General features: G+C 43.3%; 2 protein-coding genes across 2 annotated transcripts; both read right to left on the reverse strand.

The window, feature by feature from the left end:
- Positions 1 to 6,299: 6,299 nt before the first annotated feature.
- Positions 6,300 to 9,255, reverse strand: LOC131007998 (uncharacterized). Its single transcript, XM_057934922.1, has 2 exons — positions 6,682 to 9,255; positions 6,300 to 6,467 (listed from the first exon to the last, which is right to left on the reverse strand). Exons 1-2 carry the CDS (start codon positions 9,253 to 9,255, stop codon positions 6,300 to 6,302), a joined length of 2,742 nt encoding a protein of 913 aa, XP_057790905.1.
- Positions 9,256 to 10,364: 1,109 nt separating this feature from the next.
- LOC131008060 (uncharacterized) lies at positions 10,365 to 11,018 on the reverse strand. Its single transcript, XM_057934983.1, has one exon. The coding sequence runs from the start codon at positions 11,016 to 11,018 to the stop codon at positions 10,365 to 10,367; it is 654 nt and encodes a 217-aa protein (XP_057790966.1).
- Between the last annotated feature and the right edge of the window lie 5,896 nt (positions 11,019 to 16,914).

A 16,914-nucleotide genomic window follows, 5' to 3' on the forward strand; every position in this document is an offset into this window, starting at 1 on the left:
TCGGCGGGCTGCCCGGCGGTCACCGCCCGGTCGCCGGCTCCTTCACAATTTCCTTCTTCATGCGGCGGTCGCCGCAGGGTCGCCGCTGTTTCGCTGCTGCGCGCGAATTTCTTGTTTTGGTCATAATTTTCATTCCTCACGAGATGTTTATTGTTAATATTTTAAGAAGCAACAACAACATGATACAATTAATTTCGATCAGACCCGATTCTCCGCTAGAGGTGAATTTTCTAATGTGATTGCCTTTATAATTAAATCCCATTTTCCTTGAATATGATAAACAATCAAACCAAATATAATTTTATACATCTTTCTTTTCAAGGTGATGTTATTCCATTCTCAATAGATGGGCCAACTTTCGTGAGATCAACACTTTTGGAGGTAATCCAAAATGTTCTCACGTGGTTTTCCATGCTCATAACACTACCGTCAGAGGAGCAGAGACCCAGAGCTATCAAAACTTCACAATAAACCAACATTCAAACTCAAGGGATAAGATCGTAGGCTATCACAATGAAAACACTCCCTCTAGCATCTACCGGATAAATCACGTCAAGAATAGCTCATAAGGGTGTTGCATCCAAAACATTAAACAACTTACATCAAGAGACGAATATGCATAGCCTGAGAGACAAAGATAGCAACCAAGCCAACACAATTCATGAAATTTACTTGTGAACAAATCATCAAAGTGTGCATTATTACTTGAAGCCAAGCAACAATCAAGATAAAGGAGACCATTTGCCCACACAAGAAAACCCAAAATCACAACAAAAAGGCACCCACAGGATCAACAAACACCCCCCCCCCACACTTAAAATCTAGCACTGTCCTCAGTGCTCGCAAAAAGAGTGGTGAAAGAGAAAAACTTCCCTGAATATCGATTCAAGTGGCGAGCCCGTAGTTTCCCACGATGTCTGCCTATCTCTCATCTATAGAACCAACAATCTCCAACGCATCAACCTGCACCAAACAACAGAAGCAACAAAACACAAACACAAACAAAACGAAATAAAAACGAAAATAAGAAAAAGCAAGAAAACATGGGTTGTCTCCCATGCAGCGCTAGTTTTTAAGTCGTCAGCCCGACTAAGAGAACCCCTTAACCAAAATCCGATTGAAGCTCTAGCTGCCTTAACGCCCTTGTAAACACATCTTCTTGAATTGCAGCTGCGGGTCCTCCAAATGAGCGCTCCATGCTCATATCATGAGATGGTCTTCTATCCACACGTCCAAGGAGATCGAGTGACACAACCTCATCAAGCTTCTCTTCCAGTAGCAAGGCACACAGAAGGCCTTGCTCTTTATCATCTTCCTCTTGCAGCTTATCCAGGAATTCTTGCTCAATCTCACTTTCATCTTGCAAGTTAGCAAGAAATTCTTCCACGATCTCGTCCTCCTCCTATAGCTTATTAAGGAATTCCTGCACAATACAATCCTCATCCAAAGCATCAAAAGTTTCAACATAAGAGCAGTTTTGAATTAAGGAAGTTGGGGTAGTAGGTTTTTTTATCAAAAGTTGAGAATGTTACAGCTCTACCTGCCCCTGCCATACTCACAGTTCCCGTATTCACATCGATGCGAGTATGGGTGGTGGCCATAAAAGGTCGGCCAAGCAGCACGAGATGCCCATTCTCGCCTCTAATCCATTTTCCCATATCAAGGACAACAAAATCAGCCAAAACACTAATCCCCTTCACAACAACCTCAACATCCTCAACAAGGCCCCATGGGCTACTAATAGAGCCATCAGCTAGCTCTATCTTCATATTTGTGCATTTAAGCTCTTTATTACCTAATTTCTCAAAAATATCAAGTGGCATCAAATTGACTGCCGTGCCCAAATCAAGCATTCCCAAAACCTTTTCAACCCTACCTAAACTAATATAAAAAATAAAGCCACCTGGATCTCCTTGCTTGGGTGGTGGTTGGTCTGGTGCAACAGTGACAGGTGGCAGTGGCTCACTGGGGCATTGGATAGCCTTGATTGCTTCCACGGTTTTGCTTCTCCATTTCCCCATGGTTATTGGGGTATTTTCCTTGACTACCGCCACGGCATGAGCTTGATGCGGATGTTCGTCTTGATTTCGAAACTTCCCAGTTGGTTGTTGTTGCTGCAACTGATTCAAGGCCCCCGTTAGTTGCTCAACTGTATTCTCGAGACGCTTGATGGTAGTGCTCTGAGCCTCCATCGCCTGTTTACTAGCTTGCATTTGATCCTCAAATAAGGGGCCTGGAGGTTGGTGCTGCTGAGGTGGGTAGAACTGATGCTGGTTCTGATAACCCATAGGCTGCTGGAATTGACAGTATTGAGAACTCTGCCCGTGTCCTTGCATGTGACCCTGGGGTTGCCTACTCGAATACCCTTGTGCAGCAAAGACTTCTACTCCTCTTTCATAAGTACGCCCGCCCATCCTATGGCACTCGTTGGCTCCATGGCCATAATCACCACAAATGCCACAACTCTCAACAATGGGCTCACGGGCTGGAGGTGGTTCCACCTTACTCATTTTCAGCTGCTGCATCTCCCTCATGATCTCAGCAACCTGCTTCTGCAGCTCATAGTTAGGTGCCACTACACTAGCTTCAATTTTCCTTCCTCGGACCGACTTCTGTTGCGAGCTCTCGGCTAGGGTCTTGAAAATCTCCCTTAGCTCATCGGGAGTCTTCCTCACAAGGTTACCTCCTACCGTGCTATCCACCATAAATTGAGAAGTCTGCAGCAACCCGTCATAAAAGAGTTGCATCAACATCACTGGGGTTAACTGATGCTGCGGGCACTGGCGGAGGAGCTCCTAGAATCTCTCCCAAGCCTTATGAAGTGGCTCTTCGACTCCTTGAACAAAGTTCATGATTTGAGTTCTAATCTCTTGTGTCTTGTGATTTGGGTAGAACTTCAACATAAACTTCTCACAGGCCTCTCCCCAGGTAGTGATAGAACTAGGCGGTAAGGAGAGAAGCCAAGTCCTTGCCCGATCCTAAAGTGCATACTGGAAACATTTAAGCTTCAGCTGATCTTCTGTGATCTCCAACAGTGGAAAAGTTTGCACTTGGGTGCAGAAGTCCCGGATGAACTTCAAGGCAGCCCATAGAAAAGAGGAAGCAGACTTGAGTCATTAGGTTTCAAGTTGTAGTTCCTCACTGCAGTGGGGAGCACAATAGCTGAGTTCGTGGCCTCTATGACAGGCCGAAAAAAATCCCCCATGTACTGTAAATTCCTTCCTGCCATCTTCTCAACTCCAACAAAAGAGACTCGGTACCCTCTCCTAGGCTTCAAGCACCTCGCGTGCACGGTGAGTGTTGTCAAGTAGAATGCCAAATTCCTGTTAAGACTTTAACTCCCTAGCAACACAACACTCAACAAAATAAATTAAACGCACCGGTGGGAGAAAGAAGATAACCGAGCAAAAATAAAAATAAAATAAACACGGAAAACAAAGTAGCACAACCAAACGCCTAAAGCCTTCCCCGGCAACGGCGCCAAAAATTGACTCAACCCAAAACACCTAAGGGATTGACTCGCAATCGTACGAGGTCGTCCTAGTGTAGTAAGCTAACCCAAGTCGTCTCACAAGGAAGGCTAAACAGGGCTCTGATCATGCTACGCACAAAAAAAAAAAAAACCTAAACACTCTAATCAAAAGATTGGGTCTGAGAATCTCTCTCCGGTTAACTCATTCGTAATTAAAATAAAGCATATAAATTTACCTAGGCGAAAGATAGGAAGCAGGTAAAGAAAGCAAGAAGGCAAAATAAAGCTAGGGTTCTAAACTAGCAATCTAGAAAGCAATAATTAAATCAACAACCAAAGACAACGATTATGTAGGCGAGATAAAAGAACAAGCATCTAATCAAATTAATACTAAGCATGATTTTTCCTAAGGAACATGTAAATGAAAAGCGACATAAATTCAACTGAGTATTACTCTAACAAATCAACCAACGATCTAACTATACTAACTAGGCAATAAGATTAACAAAGCATAAATCAATGTTAAATATCATTATCAAAATGTGTTCAATTATCTAGGAAAAGAGCAACCAAGAAAGCTTGTAGAATTCGATAAATCAATAGATAGAACTTACAATTGATTAAAGGAAACGACGATCTAGCGTAATCCGAGAGTTTCTAATGTGTTTCTCCCTACCAAAACTCTAAGAAAATACAGTAAAAATGGAGCTGGAGGCTGGATGGGTCGAGAATGGGGGCAAAAACCCCTACAAAATGGGTTTTAAACCCTAAAAGCGTAACTGCCAGACCGCGCAGACGGCCATGGCCGCCGGACGGCGCCGCCGCCTATGCCCTTCGCAGAATGGGCACTACAATGCGCAGCGTTTTTGTTTTGGTCCGTTCTCCCTCGTTTCAAGTCGGATTTTAGATCCGTTTTCACCTACGAACTCGTATCGAGATGAACTTCGATTCTTTTGAAGACCATTCAACTAAATTCTGACTTTATTTTTGTCCATATATCAATAAATTTGAGCATAAAATCCTGAGACAACAAAATTAGCACAAAAGCTCAAATCAATCAACTCTTGAAAGAAAGAGACCAAAATAAAAGTCAATATAAGACGTAAACACCCACAAATTCATCACAAAATAGGGCTAAACAAACCCTCTGCGCGGAGCATGGATGATCCGGGGGATCCATCCAACTTTCGCGACTTACGATTAAAAGTACACCCTGCACGTAGCATAGACGGTCAGAGAACCCTATGCGCGGAGCATGGATGATCCGGGGGATGCATCCAACTTTTGCGGCTTACGATTAAGAGAGAACCCTCTGCGCGGAGTATGGATGATCTGGGGGATGCATCCAACTTTTGCGGCTTATGATTAAGAAAGAACCCTCTGCGCGGAGCATGGATGATCCGGGGGATGCATCCAACTTTTGCGGCTTACGATTAAGAAAGAACCCTCTGCGCGGAGAATGGATGATCCGGGGGATCCATCCAACTTTCACGGCTTACGATTAAGAGTACACCCTACACGTAGCATAGACGGTGAGAGGGACCCGCCTAACTTTCGTGGCTTACGGTTAAAACAAACCCTCTACGCGGAGCATGGATGATCCGGGGGATGCATCCAACTTTCGCGGCTCACGATTAAGACGAACCCTCTGCTTTTCCCTTTACGTGGATGTTGACCCTGGATGTTTGTCTTCCCCTTGACTTGCTAAGCAGTAATTTGGATTGAAATGATGAATTATGGGTATATACCCTACTCCCCCCTCTTGTGACATGTGCAATGCTCTGCATGAACATGTTAAGTAAAGTGTGCAACGTAAAATGAAATAATTAAAATGAACGAGATAACACCGCGGAATTCCTAAAATCACGCATCTAATTTTATTGATAACATGGCCCCGAACCTCGTTAAAACCCCTGTGGGGAAAATGAGTATCCGGTCTACAATTTGGTATTTTGTTTAACAAATGACACATAAAACTTTTTTAAGGTGTTGATATTCCACGGTCTTGGGAGAGCTCTGCCGTCTGGATCCGACAATACATAGGCTCCGCCGCCCAAGACCTCTGTGACAATGAAATGACCCTCCCAATTGGGCTCGAATTTGCCCACTGGTTTCAGAGCGTCGGCCCTCTTGAGAACTAGGTCGCCCTTGGACAGCTTTCGCGCTCTGACCCTCTTGTCATATCCGGCCTTGATAATGCCCTTGTATTTCGCTGCTTTGACCTGGGCTTCATCCCTCTGCGCTTCCACTAGGTCTAGCTCTGCTCTGTGGAGTTCTGAATTTTGCTCTGTGTTATGTGTTGTTATCCGGTACGACTCCAGTCTGGCCTCCGCCGGTATCATCGCGTTGGATCCATACACCAGAGTGAATGGTGCCTCCCCGGTTGCTGTTTTTGGGCTGGTGCGATAGGCCCAAAGTACGGTGTCTAGCTCCTCGACCCACTTTTCTCTGCTCTGATTTAGCCGCTTTTTGATCCCCTCACAAATTGTTCTATTTGCCAACTCCACCTGCCCATTTGCTTGCGGATGGGCTACGAAAATGAAGCGTGGTGTTATATCCATGCGATCACAAAAATCGGCGATTCTCTGCCCCGTGAACTGGGTTCCATTGTCCGATATAATGATTCTAGGGACTCCATACCGGAAACATATGTTTCGCCAGATGAACCGCTCTACCGTTCCCTTGTCAATCTTTGACACAGCCTCGGCTTCTACCCATTTGGAGAAGTAATCCACTGCCACAATGAGAAAGCATTTGCCCCCTGGTGCCGTAGGCAATTTCCCGACGATGTCTATGCCCCATTTGTCAAACGGGCAAGCGGCATACATTACTCCCATAGTCTCCCCTGGAACATTAATCCTGCCAGCATGCCTCTGACAAGCCTCACATTTGCGAACGAATTCTCTGGCATCATTAGTAATGGTTGGCCAATAGAACCCTGCCCGGATGGTTTTTCGTATAAGATCCCTGAATCCCGTGTGCCCACCGCAGCAACCTGCATGAATTTTTGTCAGAGCAATGTTAGCCTCCTCAGGAGATAAACATTTTAGTAAGGGATGGGTGAAGGAGAACTTGTAGAGTTGATCATTGATCAAATAATAGTTCTCGTATCGAGCCCTCTAATTGGACTCTTTGTTCAGTCGTTCCCCTGTTCTAAGAAAGTGTATAATTGGAGCCCGCCAATCGTCCCGAATTTCCACCGCAAAAACTTGGGAAGTCCTCATCCCTCTGGTGTCGCAGAGCAGCGTGATCTCATCATTCCACGTCTGCTCCACTGCGCTGGCAACCCGTGCCAATAAGTCTGCCCGGGTATTCTCCTCTCGCGAGATCTGTTCTATTCTGAATTCCACAAATTTTTTCTTTAATTCAACAATTTTGCTGTGATATGCTCGCATCCGATCCTCTTTTATATGGTATCCTCCCGAGAGTTGCTGAGCTACCAATTGTGAGTCAGTTCTGATGGTGACACATTCCGCCCGCAGCTCTGACAAAATATGCGCTGCTCTGACCACGGCCTCATACTCAGCTTCATTGTTGGGTATCTTACAGGTGAATTTGATAGCGAATTGGTATACCTCTGATCCTGGAGAAATGATATACACTCCGATCCCACATCCCTCTTTTGTAACCGATCCATCTACGAAAGCCACCCAAAACTCTTGCACAGGGCGACGAGTAGTTTCTTGAATAAAATCCTCAAGGGCTTGGGCCTTGATAGCCATCTTTGGCTCATAATTCTCATCATATTCCCCTAACTCCACGGCCCATTTCACCATGCGTCCTGAAAGATCTGGCCTTCCCAGCACTTGTCTGAAGGGTAAGGCAGTTCGAACCACCACGCGATGTGATAAGAAGTAGGGTCTTAGCTTCCGAGCTGTGACCATGACTGCCAGAGCATCCTTTTCAATCTCTGAATAGTTTAATTCGGGCCCTTGAATCACCCTGCTGACAAAGTAGACCGGCTTCTGATGACTCCCCGCCTCTCTGATAAGGACAGAGCTAACTGATTCCTCGCCCACTGCTATGTACAAATATAATACTTCCCCAGGAATTGGTTTGGTCAGAGTCGGGAGCTCTGCCAAGTATACTTTGAGATCATCGAAAGCTGACTGACACTCCGCATCCCATTTAAATCTGGTCCCCTTTCTTAAAATCTTGAAAAACGGCAAGCTTCGCTCTGTCGATTGTGAAATAAACCTACTCAGGGCAGTGATACGCCCGTTAAGAGTTTGTACCTCTTTGATGCCTCTGGGCGGTGTCATATCTATTATGGCCTTCACCTTGTCTGAGTTGACCTCGATCCCTGCCGGGGTGACCTTGTGTCCCAAAAATTTCCCTGTGGTGACCCCGAAGGTGCACTTTGCTGGATTAAGCATGAGTCTATGATCCCTGATAACTGTAAAAATTTCTTCCAGGTCAGAGACGTGGTCCTCTGCTCTGATACTTCGCACAAGCATATCATCCACGTATACCGATATATTCTTCGAGAGCTGTTCCCAGAATATTTTTTCCATCATTCTTTGATACGTAGCCCCCGCGTTCTTAAGACCGAACGGCATGCTCTTCCAACCAAATACCCCGCAGTAGACGGCAAAGGCCGTTTTGGCAATATCCCCTTTATGCATTTTGACTAGGTGATACCCTTGATAGGCGTCCATCATGGATAGCAACGCACAACCCGAGGTAGAATCCACAAGTTGGTCAATCCTCGGTAGAGGATAATGATCCTTAGGGCAAGCGGCATTCAAGTCCCTGTAGTCCACACACATGCGCCAAGTGTTTGTCTTTTTAGCCACCATCACGGCGTTTGAGATCCATTCCGGGTACTGTACCTCTTCGATGTGACCCGCATCTAGTAATCCTTGGACCTGCTCTCTGATGGCAACATCTTTTTCGGCCCCAAAATGCCTTGTTCTTTGTTTTACTGGTTTTACATTGGGATCTACATTGAGGCGATGTTCCGCCAATCCTCTGTCAATGCCCTTTAAGTCGCCTGTGCTGAAAGCAAACACATCCGCATTCCTCTGAAGACAGTTGATTAGCTCTGCTCTGGTTTGTTCATTCATGGATGACCCGATTTTTGTCTGAAAGTCCTCTTTTCCCGGAAATAGGTCAATCATGTTACACACGCCGTTGGTAGATATCAAGGCAGATTTCTCAGAGTTTTCCCGAGCATTTAACAGCTCTGACAATTCCCATCGTTCTTCTGCCGGGCCAGCGACATCACTCGTCTTCCCCTTCTTTCTAGTGTCTGATCCCTCTGTTGCCCTTTCTCTTTCTCTTTTTTGAACCGAAGATTGCGTGAGCATTCGCACATGGCATTCTTTTGACATCTTTTGATCATCCCAGACTTCCCCCACTCTTCCGCCTCCGATTGGGAATTTCATTTTTAGGTGGAACATTGAAATGATTGCTCTGAACGCCGTCAGAGCAGGGCGTCCGAGTATCACGTTGTAAGATGGTTTGGGCATGTCTACCACCAAAAATCGTATCATCCTATTTTTGCAGGCATCTGCCCTGCCGAGAGTAACTTGTAACTCCACAAACCCCAGTGGCATGATGATTTCTCCGCTGAATCCGAACAGAGTGGCGTTCGTGGGTTCAATATTAGCCTCGATCCCCATACTTTGGAGACATTCTAAGTATAAAATATTCACCGCACTCTCAGAGTCCACGAAGATGCGATGTACAATACAAGTTGCTATGTCGGCCGTGAAAACCAGCGCGTCATCATGGGGGTACATGAGTGTCCTCAGGTCCTCTACTGCGCCTGTGATTTTCATTACTTGTTTAGGGTAATATCCTGACCTCACTGCCCGCACAATCTGTTTCTTGGCACGGCCGGAGAATCCCTTCTAGCCGGATGGGGGCACAATCTGTTGGTAGCCCATTCTCCCCAAAAATCCCTTCTAGCCGGATGGGGAGGTATCCGAGCCTGTTCGACCCCTCTACGCTGATCGCGGTTTTTCTCCAGGCATCGGTCTCGGTTATTTCCCTGAGCTTGCCTCTGATCATTTCCCTGAGCCTGCTGACCTTGAACCTCATTTCATCTGGCTATGAATTGATCCAGGTTACCCTGGCGTACTAAGAGTTCTAGCCGGTGCTTGAGATGTCCACAGTATCTAGTATAGTGCCCATAGGCATTGTGGTATTCGCATAGTTTGTTGTTAGGCCCCGACTGTGGTTGCCCATCCTTGTAAGTACCCAACGCCCTGAAGAACCGCTAGTTTTTAATCAGGTGAAAGATTTCTTCCTGTGGCTTGTTCAGAGGAGTGTATTCATCGAAGCGGTTGACCTCGTTCATGGTACGTTGCTGATGGGGCGGTACCTCTGCATCTAGTACCCTAAGGGGCAACCCCCTGAAAGGTGCCCGATCTTGGTTCTTGCTGTTTTGTTCTGGTGTGACCTCGGCCCTTCTGGCCTTGTGCTTATCATTTTCTGCCTTTCGTGCCGTTCGAGCATCTTCTAATTGCAAATATCCTGGTAATCTTGACATAATGTCGTCAAAATCCCTAGCCGGCCTAATCTGTAACTCGTCAAAGAAAAGACCGGGCTTCAATCCCCTGACGTATGCGTAATTTTTTATTTGTGACTCTGCCTCTGGGACCTCCAGAGCGGCGAGATTAAACCAGGCAGTGTACTCCCGCAGCGTTCCATGTTGGTCCTATTTTATATCCATCAGGGAGATGGCTGACTTTCCTACCCTTCGCGAGCTCGCAAACTGTCTGAGAAAACGTGTTCGAAAGTCCTCAAAAGAGTAAATAGAGTTTGGCGCCAATATTCCGAACCATAACTGGGCGGGTCCAGTCAAAGTAGTAGAAAATATACTGTACTTGATGTCCTCTGAGTGCATGTGTAACGTGACTAGCCCTTCGAACCGGCTGAGGTGCACTTAAGGGTCAGTAGTGCCATCGTAGTCGAGTGAAATGGGTTTGTAGCTCCTTGGCAGAGTATCCGCCAAGATATCAGCATAGAACGGGCTCTGGCTAGTGGTGGTTTTGACCTTTGATGTTTTGGCCCGCTTTTCCCCCTTGTATTTTCCCTGTTTCTTTCTGTCTCTTGGTGAATCATGGATGTGGTGGCATTTGTGGCCCTTGTGCCCCCGGCTGCCAGAGGTGTACTCTTGTTCTCGTTCCTCTGACCTTTCAGTCTGACGGGATTTCTCTGACTGGTATGACTTCTCTGCTCTGCGAGATCTCTCTGACCTCTGTGCTTTCTCAACCCTCTGAGACTTCTCCCTCAGAGTGTCCTCCAGATCTTTGAGTTGATTTTTTAGTTGTGACACCTGGTTTTTCAGCTTTGCATTTTCCCTTGGTCTTTCCTCTTCGAAAATAGGAGTAATGGAACGACTATCAGACTCATCCACCTCCTCCATTCGGACAATGCTATGCAGCACTGTGCGGCTCCCTTCCGGCCTCCTCTCCGGTTCTTTTTCAGTGGGGAATTTATGTGTTTCTTTCGGTAGTGCGGGTTGTTTACTGGCAAATTGTTCGTTTACTTCCAGAGCAGCGTGAGGTGGGAGTTCAGTGCCCTGCTGGTTGAGCATTCCCAGCAGAGGAGTTGTAGTGGGGACAGTTGGTACGAGCGGAGTTCCCAGTACCTAACGCACAGCGGCGTAATTTAACAGAGCCATCATCTGCTCTGCCAAAACGAACTTCAGTGATCCACCACCAGATGTGAGGACCAGGCCCTGTAACTCAGACCCAGCAGCAACCAAAGCAGATCTCTAGGAGGTGACGTTCTGGCCCGACAGCAGGCTAACAGAGGTGTTGAGGAAGCCCGACGGTGTAGAGAAAACAGTGCTGACTGGTAGACTACTTAGCAGAGAAACGAGCATTTCAGTACGAGCGGCAGAGTTGAGCCCGGTGTTGTCAAAGTCTTTCTCGAGGGTGCGGCGAACGTCAGAAGAGTCCATGGTACGTACACATAGAAAATGTGAGAAAAATCCGGATAGAAGACAGATCGATCCACCCCTTGTCACAGGAATCCTCGACATAAGAAATCCTGAATACTGGTGCGAAGGTTATTATGAATACCCGATCAAAATACTTCCATACGCCGGGAAATAAACCCAGGGCACAGATTCAAACACGGAGAACGAATAACAGAGATTTTCTCCCCGAATTCATATTCAAATTCGGCGGAAAGAACAGATTATCAGAGGAACCACTCAAAAAACACAAAAATAAATATGAATAGAGCAACAACCGAGAGATCGTTAGTAAAACACGTTAGATACGCTACAAAATGAAGATCGTACGAGAAAACATGAAAATCACACACAATTAACATCATATCATACAGAATAGACAAATACCAGCACCCGATTCTCGATTTTACCCATCTTCCAAATGTGCATATACGAGAAAGCAGCAAAACCCGTGAATCTATAAGTTTTCGGATGGATCGGAGCGAAAAAAGTAGATCTACCACCCCGAATCCACCCGAGTACTCGGATCATCAAAGTAATTGGGACATACGCACGCAAATTCGCCCGCAATTGCAAATCTGCATGCGCAAGCCGAAACTCACGCCTTAGACTCATAGCATTCCCACAGACAGCGCCAGCTGGTGAATCGTGACTGAGTGGGTAGTATTTTAACCGTGAATTATGATTAGATTATGAGTTTTACCTAATGTTGAACGTGAAAATTGAAAGAGTTGAGTTCAATTGCTGAGAAGAAAGAAATTTGTTGTTGTATTGAGAGAAAAGCACGTGAAAATCCATAATACAACTGCATGAGTATTTATAGAGTACACTTTAGGGGCAAAATAGTAATTTCAGCCTTGAAGTCATGTTCCCCGCGTGGTCAGGGGTACGAGGTAATTTCGCCTTCCTTTGCTCATTCCTCTACTCAGCGACAGAGAAATGTATGTATTGGGGAGCTCTGGATTCCTCTGCTCTGGCGCTTCCTGGGTAAAGTGGTCATTTCTACCGTTGACTATCTTGTGGGTAGAGCATTCCTCTGACTTCAGTGATTCCTCTGACCGAACCCATTCCTCTGACCCGAACGATACCTCTGTCCAAGTCCATTCCTCTGCTCTGCATATATTACTCCTCATCATAAGGGCTTTTCCCTATGCCGTGAACGGGGATGTCAAGACGTGATCGTGGGGACGGATTATCAAAAGTCTTTTTTGGCTACTGAAGAAGCACGAACCCGACCTTTCTTATTTGGGCAAGACGTTGGATGCCATACACTCTGCTGCTCAAAGCCTTCGCTACCATGCTTTCAGTTGGACGTCGCGTGAAGGAAATGTTATAGCTGATAACTTAGCAAATTTTGCTTTATGTAATCGTGTTGCTAATGTCTCTGATGAGGGCCTCCCTGTCATGTTGAACACTCATGCTTCTTAGTTATTTTATCCTCTTTTTTCCTCAAAAAAAAAAAGAAACTAAATTAATTGATAAGAGCTCAAAGATTGTTTAGATTTGTGATTTATGATTTTTTTAATCACAACTAAACCTAAAAAGCTATGATTATTTCTAGTTGTTGAACGTTGGGCAAACGTAAATTATATTATGTGATTTTCTAGGATTATTTGAATGAAGGGTTATTTATTAAATAATTTAATTAGGAGTTCTAGGGTAAAATAATAAATTTATTATTATTTTTTATATATAGGAGCTATTTATATCTATATTATATGAAAGATCAGTTTTTAATGGCTCTTTTTTGGCGCCACTTTTAAAGTTATTTCTACCACAAAATTATATAGTTTTTTCGATTCATTTCTTCCACCACAACATCACGAGTTTGCCATACTAAAAAAAAGTTTAAATGTTAGGTCCTGAGGGTCTTGAATAGGTGTATGGGGGAGGGGGGAATACACCTATAGGCTATTTTTGACTTAATCTACTGACCTCAATCAGAGGGATCTCAGTCAGAGATCAAAACAAAACTTTGCACGCAAACAAGGACTCATGTTTTACTGAAATTAGTTTTGACCAACAGGGTTGACGACTGATACTGAAAGCTCTTCAGTAATGAGTTATCAGTTAAGTTACTGGAACTTAACTGATCCAAGTAAGGGCTTCAGTCGTGTTTGCTAAGATAGAGATGATATCACTCTTCCTTACTATCAGAGGATAGTTCAGTCAGATTGATATCATACGCAGCGGAAATTAAACTTAGTTTCGTAATAGCCTTGGTGGAGCAGGTTGTTGGATTAAGGTTTCTCTTTGCTGTTATTCAGTGTTCAGTTTTATCAATTGAAATAGCACAAGTAAGAATGTAAAACTGAAAGCTGTAAACAACACAGAGACTTTTACGTGGTTCGGAAAAACCCTTTCCTACATCCACGGTTGGTTGATCAGACCAACAATCCACTCCGCAAGTGCTTCACTGGTGCACTGCAAACCGTACCCGTGTGCTTGCCTGGTGCACACAACCGTAAACTGAAGAAAACCCTTCTTCAGCACCCACACACCTCGCGTAGGATTTCCCTGCTAAGCACACCTCGTGCTCAGACTTTTCACTCAGAGTTCAGAGTACCTTCCTGAACTCCGAACCACTCAAACACTCTTATGGGAAGGAGGTTTGAACGAGTGCCAACTATACATACAAAGAACAAGTTCTTTGAAGCAAGTTTGACCTTTGGCTTCTGGGTAAACAGATATATGCCTAGGGTCTAAGAGAATGTATGTAATCAGCAGTGACTGATTTTGGCTTTGGAATTCTCTTCTTCGATTCAAGCTTTGGGGCGGTTAAGCTTTAGGCTGAGTAGCAACTTTGGCAGAGCTTCAGCTTATGTCGTTGAATCGGTGAAGGTTGAAGTGATCCTCGAGCGCTATTTGTAGGAGAACTCTTGAATAGATCCGTTGGCGTAAATCGTCCTCAAGATTTCTTCCGTTGGAGAGCAATTCGAATTTGGGCTGAGGCTTCAATCTTCGAGGTTCCTTGTCTGTGTGGAAACGGCTCTCTTTGATGGACAGGAGATGTGACATCTCTAAAAAGTAACCACCAGATAGGAATGACCTCTGCAGAGATAAGATATTCTGAGATCTCTGCATTTAATGCGGCTGTACTTGTGCGTACGTGGCTTCTTCTGAACGTTGGAAGATCAGTCCTAGGAGGAATGTTCAACTGATACTTGACTTTAGTATCAGTCCTTAATCAGTCTTCAACTGATTCTTCAACTGATACTTCAGTTGGTATCTGCAGTATGCAGTCTTCAGTCTTCGACACCGCAACTAAGCTAGAAACGAACTCTAACACTTGAGTTCTAAACGATTCTAGTCTATTACATATAAGTCCTATGAATTTTGGTATCATCAAAACAAGGGTTAGGATATTCCACAAGGTTCTCAACATTAAATATCCCTACCAGCACAACAATGAACCATTTTTCCTCTTTCAATATTTCAAAAACTCAATGCATCGTCCCTGCAAAAGAAAATCGTTCAATCTTTCTCCAAAACCCTGAACATGTAGAACTTAAGTCAATAATGAATTTCATAGAAGATTTATATATCCCTTTCTTTTTATCATTCATTAAATTGAATTATGTTGTTGGGATTTAATATTTCGATGTCAATGCAATTGATTGGATATTATAATTGAGATAATGGAGTTTAGGCTGAAATTGGTGTTTAATCAGACGAAAGACGTCTCCTTCGGCAAGACTTGGCGGCGACGAGAAATAGTAAGGGTGCTACTCAACAATGCTATTTTGTCGCGCATTGGTGTAAAAGCCTTGAGCGGTTCGTCACTGATGAATTTCCTGAAAGAGTGAACTCCCACAAAGGTACAAGTCCGATGATATTTTTTATAAATGAAAATATATTATTGGATAATACCCATGGATGATGGAATTATCTATGAATATTTGTGAATTTTCTCACTTATGAAATTTGAACGAGGTTCTCATTTATGTTGTTTCCGTTAGGTTGAAGTTTCATGTTAATAACTTGTATAATGAGAAGTAGTGTATAGTATCCATTATGCTGCTTGTGCACTTTGTGAAATCTAATTAGTGTTTGTATTCAATGTTGAGTTCATTCTCATATTCGTTATGTAATTTTAAATAGGTTGCAGCAAGAAATTACTCAACTCAACCCCACATGAGAGTTAGTCATTTTTAGAGTAAGTTTATAAACTTCACCTCATCAAACTTTTACTCACTTTGCGACTTTGAGACCGCAACAAGGAATTACTCAACTCAACCCCATATGATAGATGTGTGGTAAGAGTTTTGCAATATTGAATAATACTTTGAGTATGATTTACATAAGCCTCCATATCACTGGCTTTTTCCCACACCAAACTTATATATTCTAAGACTAGATATTAACTACTATATTTGTCAACATTGCCTGCTTCGGAGGTAAGAATGCATACAGAATTTGGCCATCAGAAACTAATTAAATATTCTTTGTAAAAAAAAACATAGAGCTTTTAATTTGAAGACTGGCCTGAATATGATAAGTAGAATTGCATAATAGGTACTTCAAATTGAGAAGTTATTGTTTCATAAAATTGTATGTAAATATTTTTCAATTTTACGCATGTATGTTTCTACAATGATAATATATGCACATGAAATTCCAAAATTCTGTCATCAATCTAGAAAAATTTTGCTGCAAATATCTAAAAAAATTTATATCTTCATACATTCGTCCCTTCACCAATTACTGCACGATATGAACATTCGCCACAAACCAACCAAACTATCATTGTGTGTGTCATCTTAAGGCAATATAGACAACAAATACATGTACGTGTTTAGCTTTGTATAATAATTTTCAAATTAGGATATTAATTTTTTGTTTTTGTTTTTTCAGATATGATTATGTTTAGAAGTGAAAAGTATAAAGTAGTACAATTGGGGAGACTTCTCCACGTTAATTTTGGTACTCATAGGACAATGATACAAGGTGAATACAAAAGGTGCCCTTCATGCTGTCATTTAACGTGTGCTTAATTTTCATGTAATTTTTTATTTGTTGGAAGTGTAATCATTACTTGGTTTTGTACATTTCATTTTGAGTTTTTACTTTGTAAGAATTAAGTAATTAAAAAAAGTAGCATTTTGGATTGATAAAGTTGATTCAATGTTTACTTAAATGTGCATTATTTTTGCAGACTATGAATGATATAGTGTGGACTCTTCCTACTTCTAATTAGCAAAAAATTGTGAATAAAGTAGCATTCGATTCATTTTGACGTAGTTGAAATGGTGTGGAAAATCCAAAAGAAGAGTTGGCTTATGATTTTGATAATGTGATATTTATGGGATGTTCGGGAACTATACTGTTGAAGGTTTAAGGTGACGAGTAACTGGCAGGATGGGTAAGAAGGAACTGGAGGAAGAATTAACCTCATTCTAGACATAAATCATTCACTTCCTAATGAAAAATAATTTAATGATTGTGTGGATATATTTTACTCATTCAATAAAACCTCATATATTTTTCTTGAAAAATGTAGGATAAAGCATCT

Source organism: Salvia miltiorrhiza, chromosome 1 (assembly GCF_028751815.1).
Source record: "Salvia miltiorrhiza cultivar Shanhuang (shh) chromosome 1, IMPLAD_Smil_shh, whole genome shotgun sequence".
Classification (NCBI taxonomy): Eukaryota; Viridiplantae; Streptophyta; class Magnoliopsida; order Lamiales; family Lamiaceae; genus Salvia; species Salvia miltiorrhiza.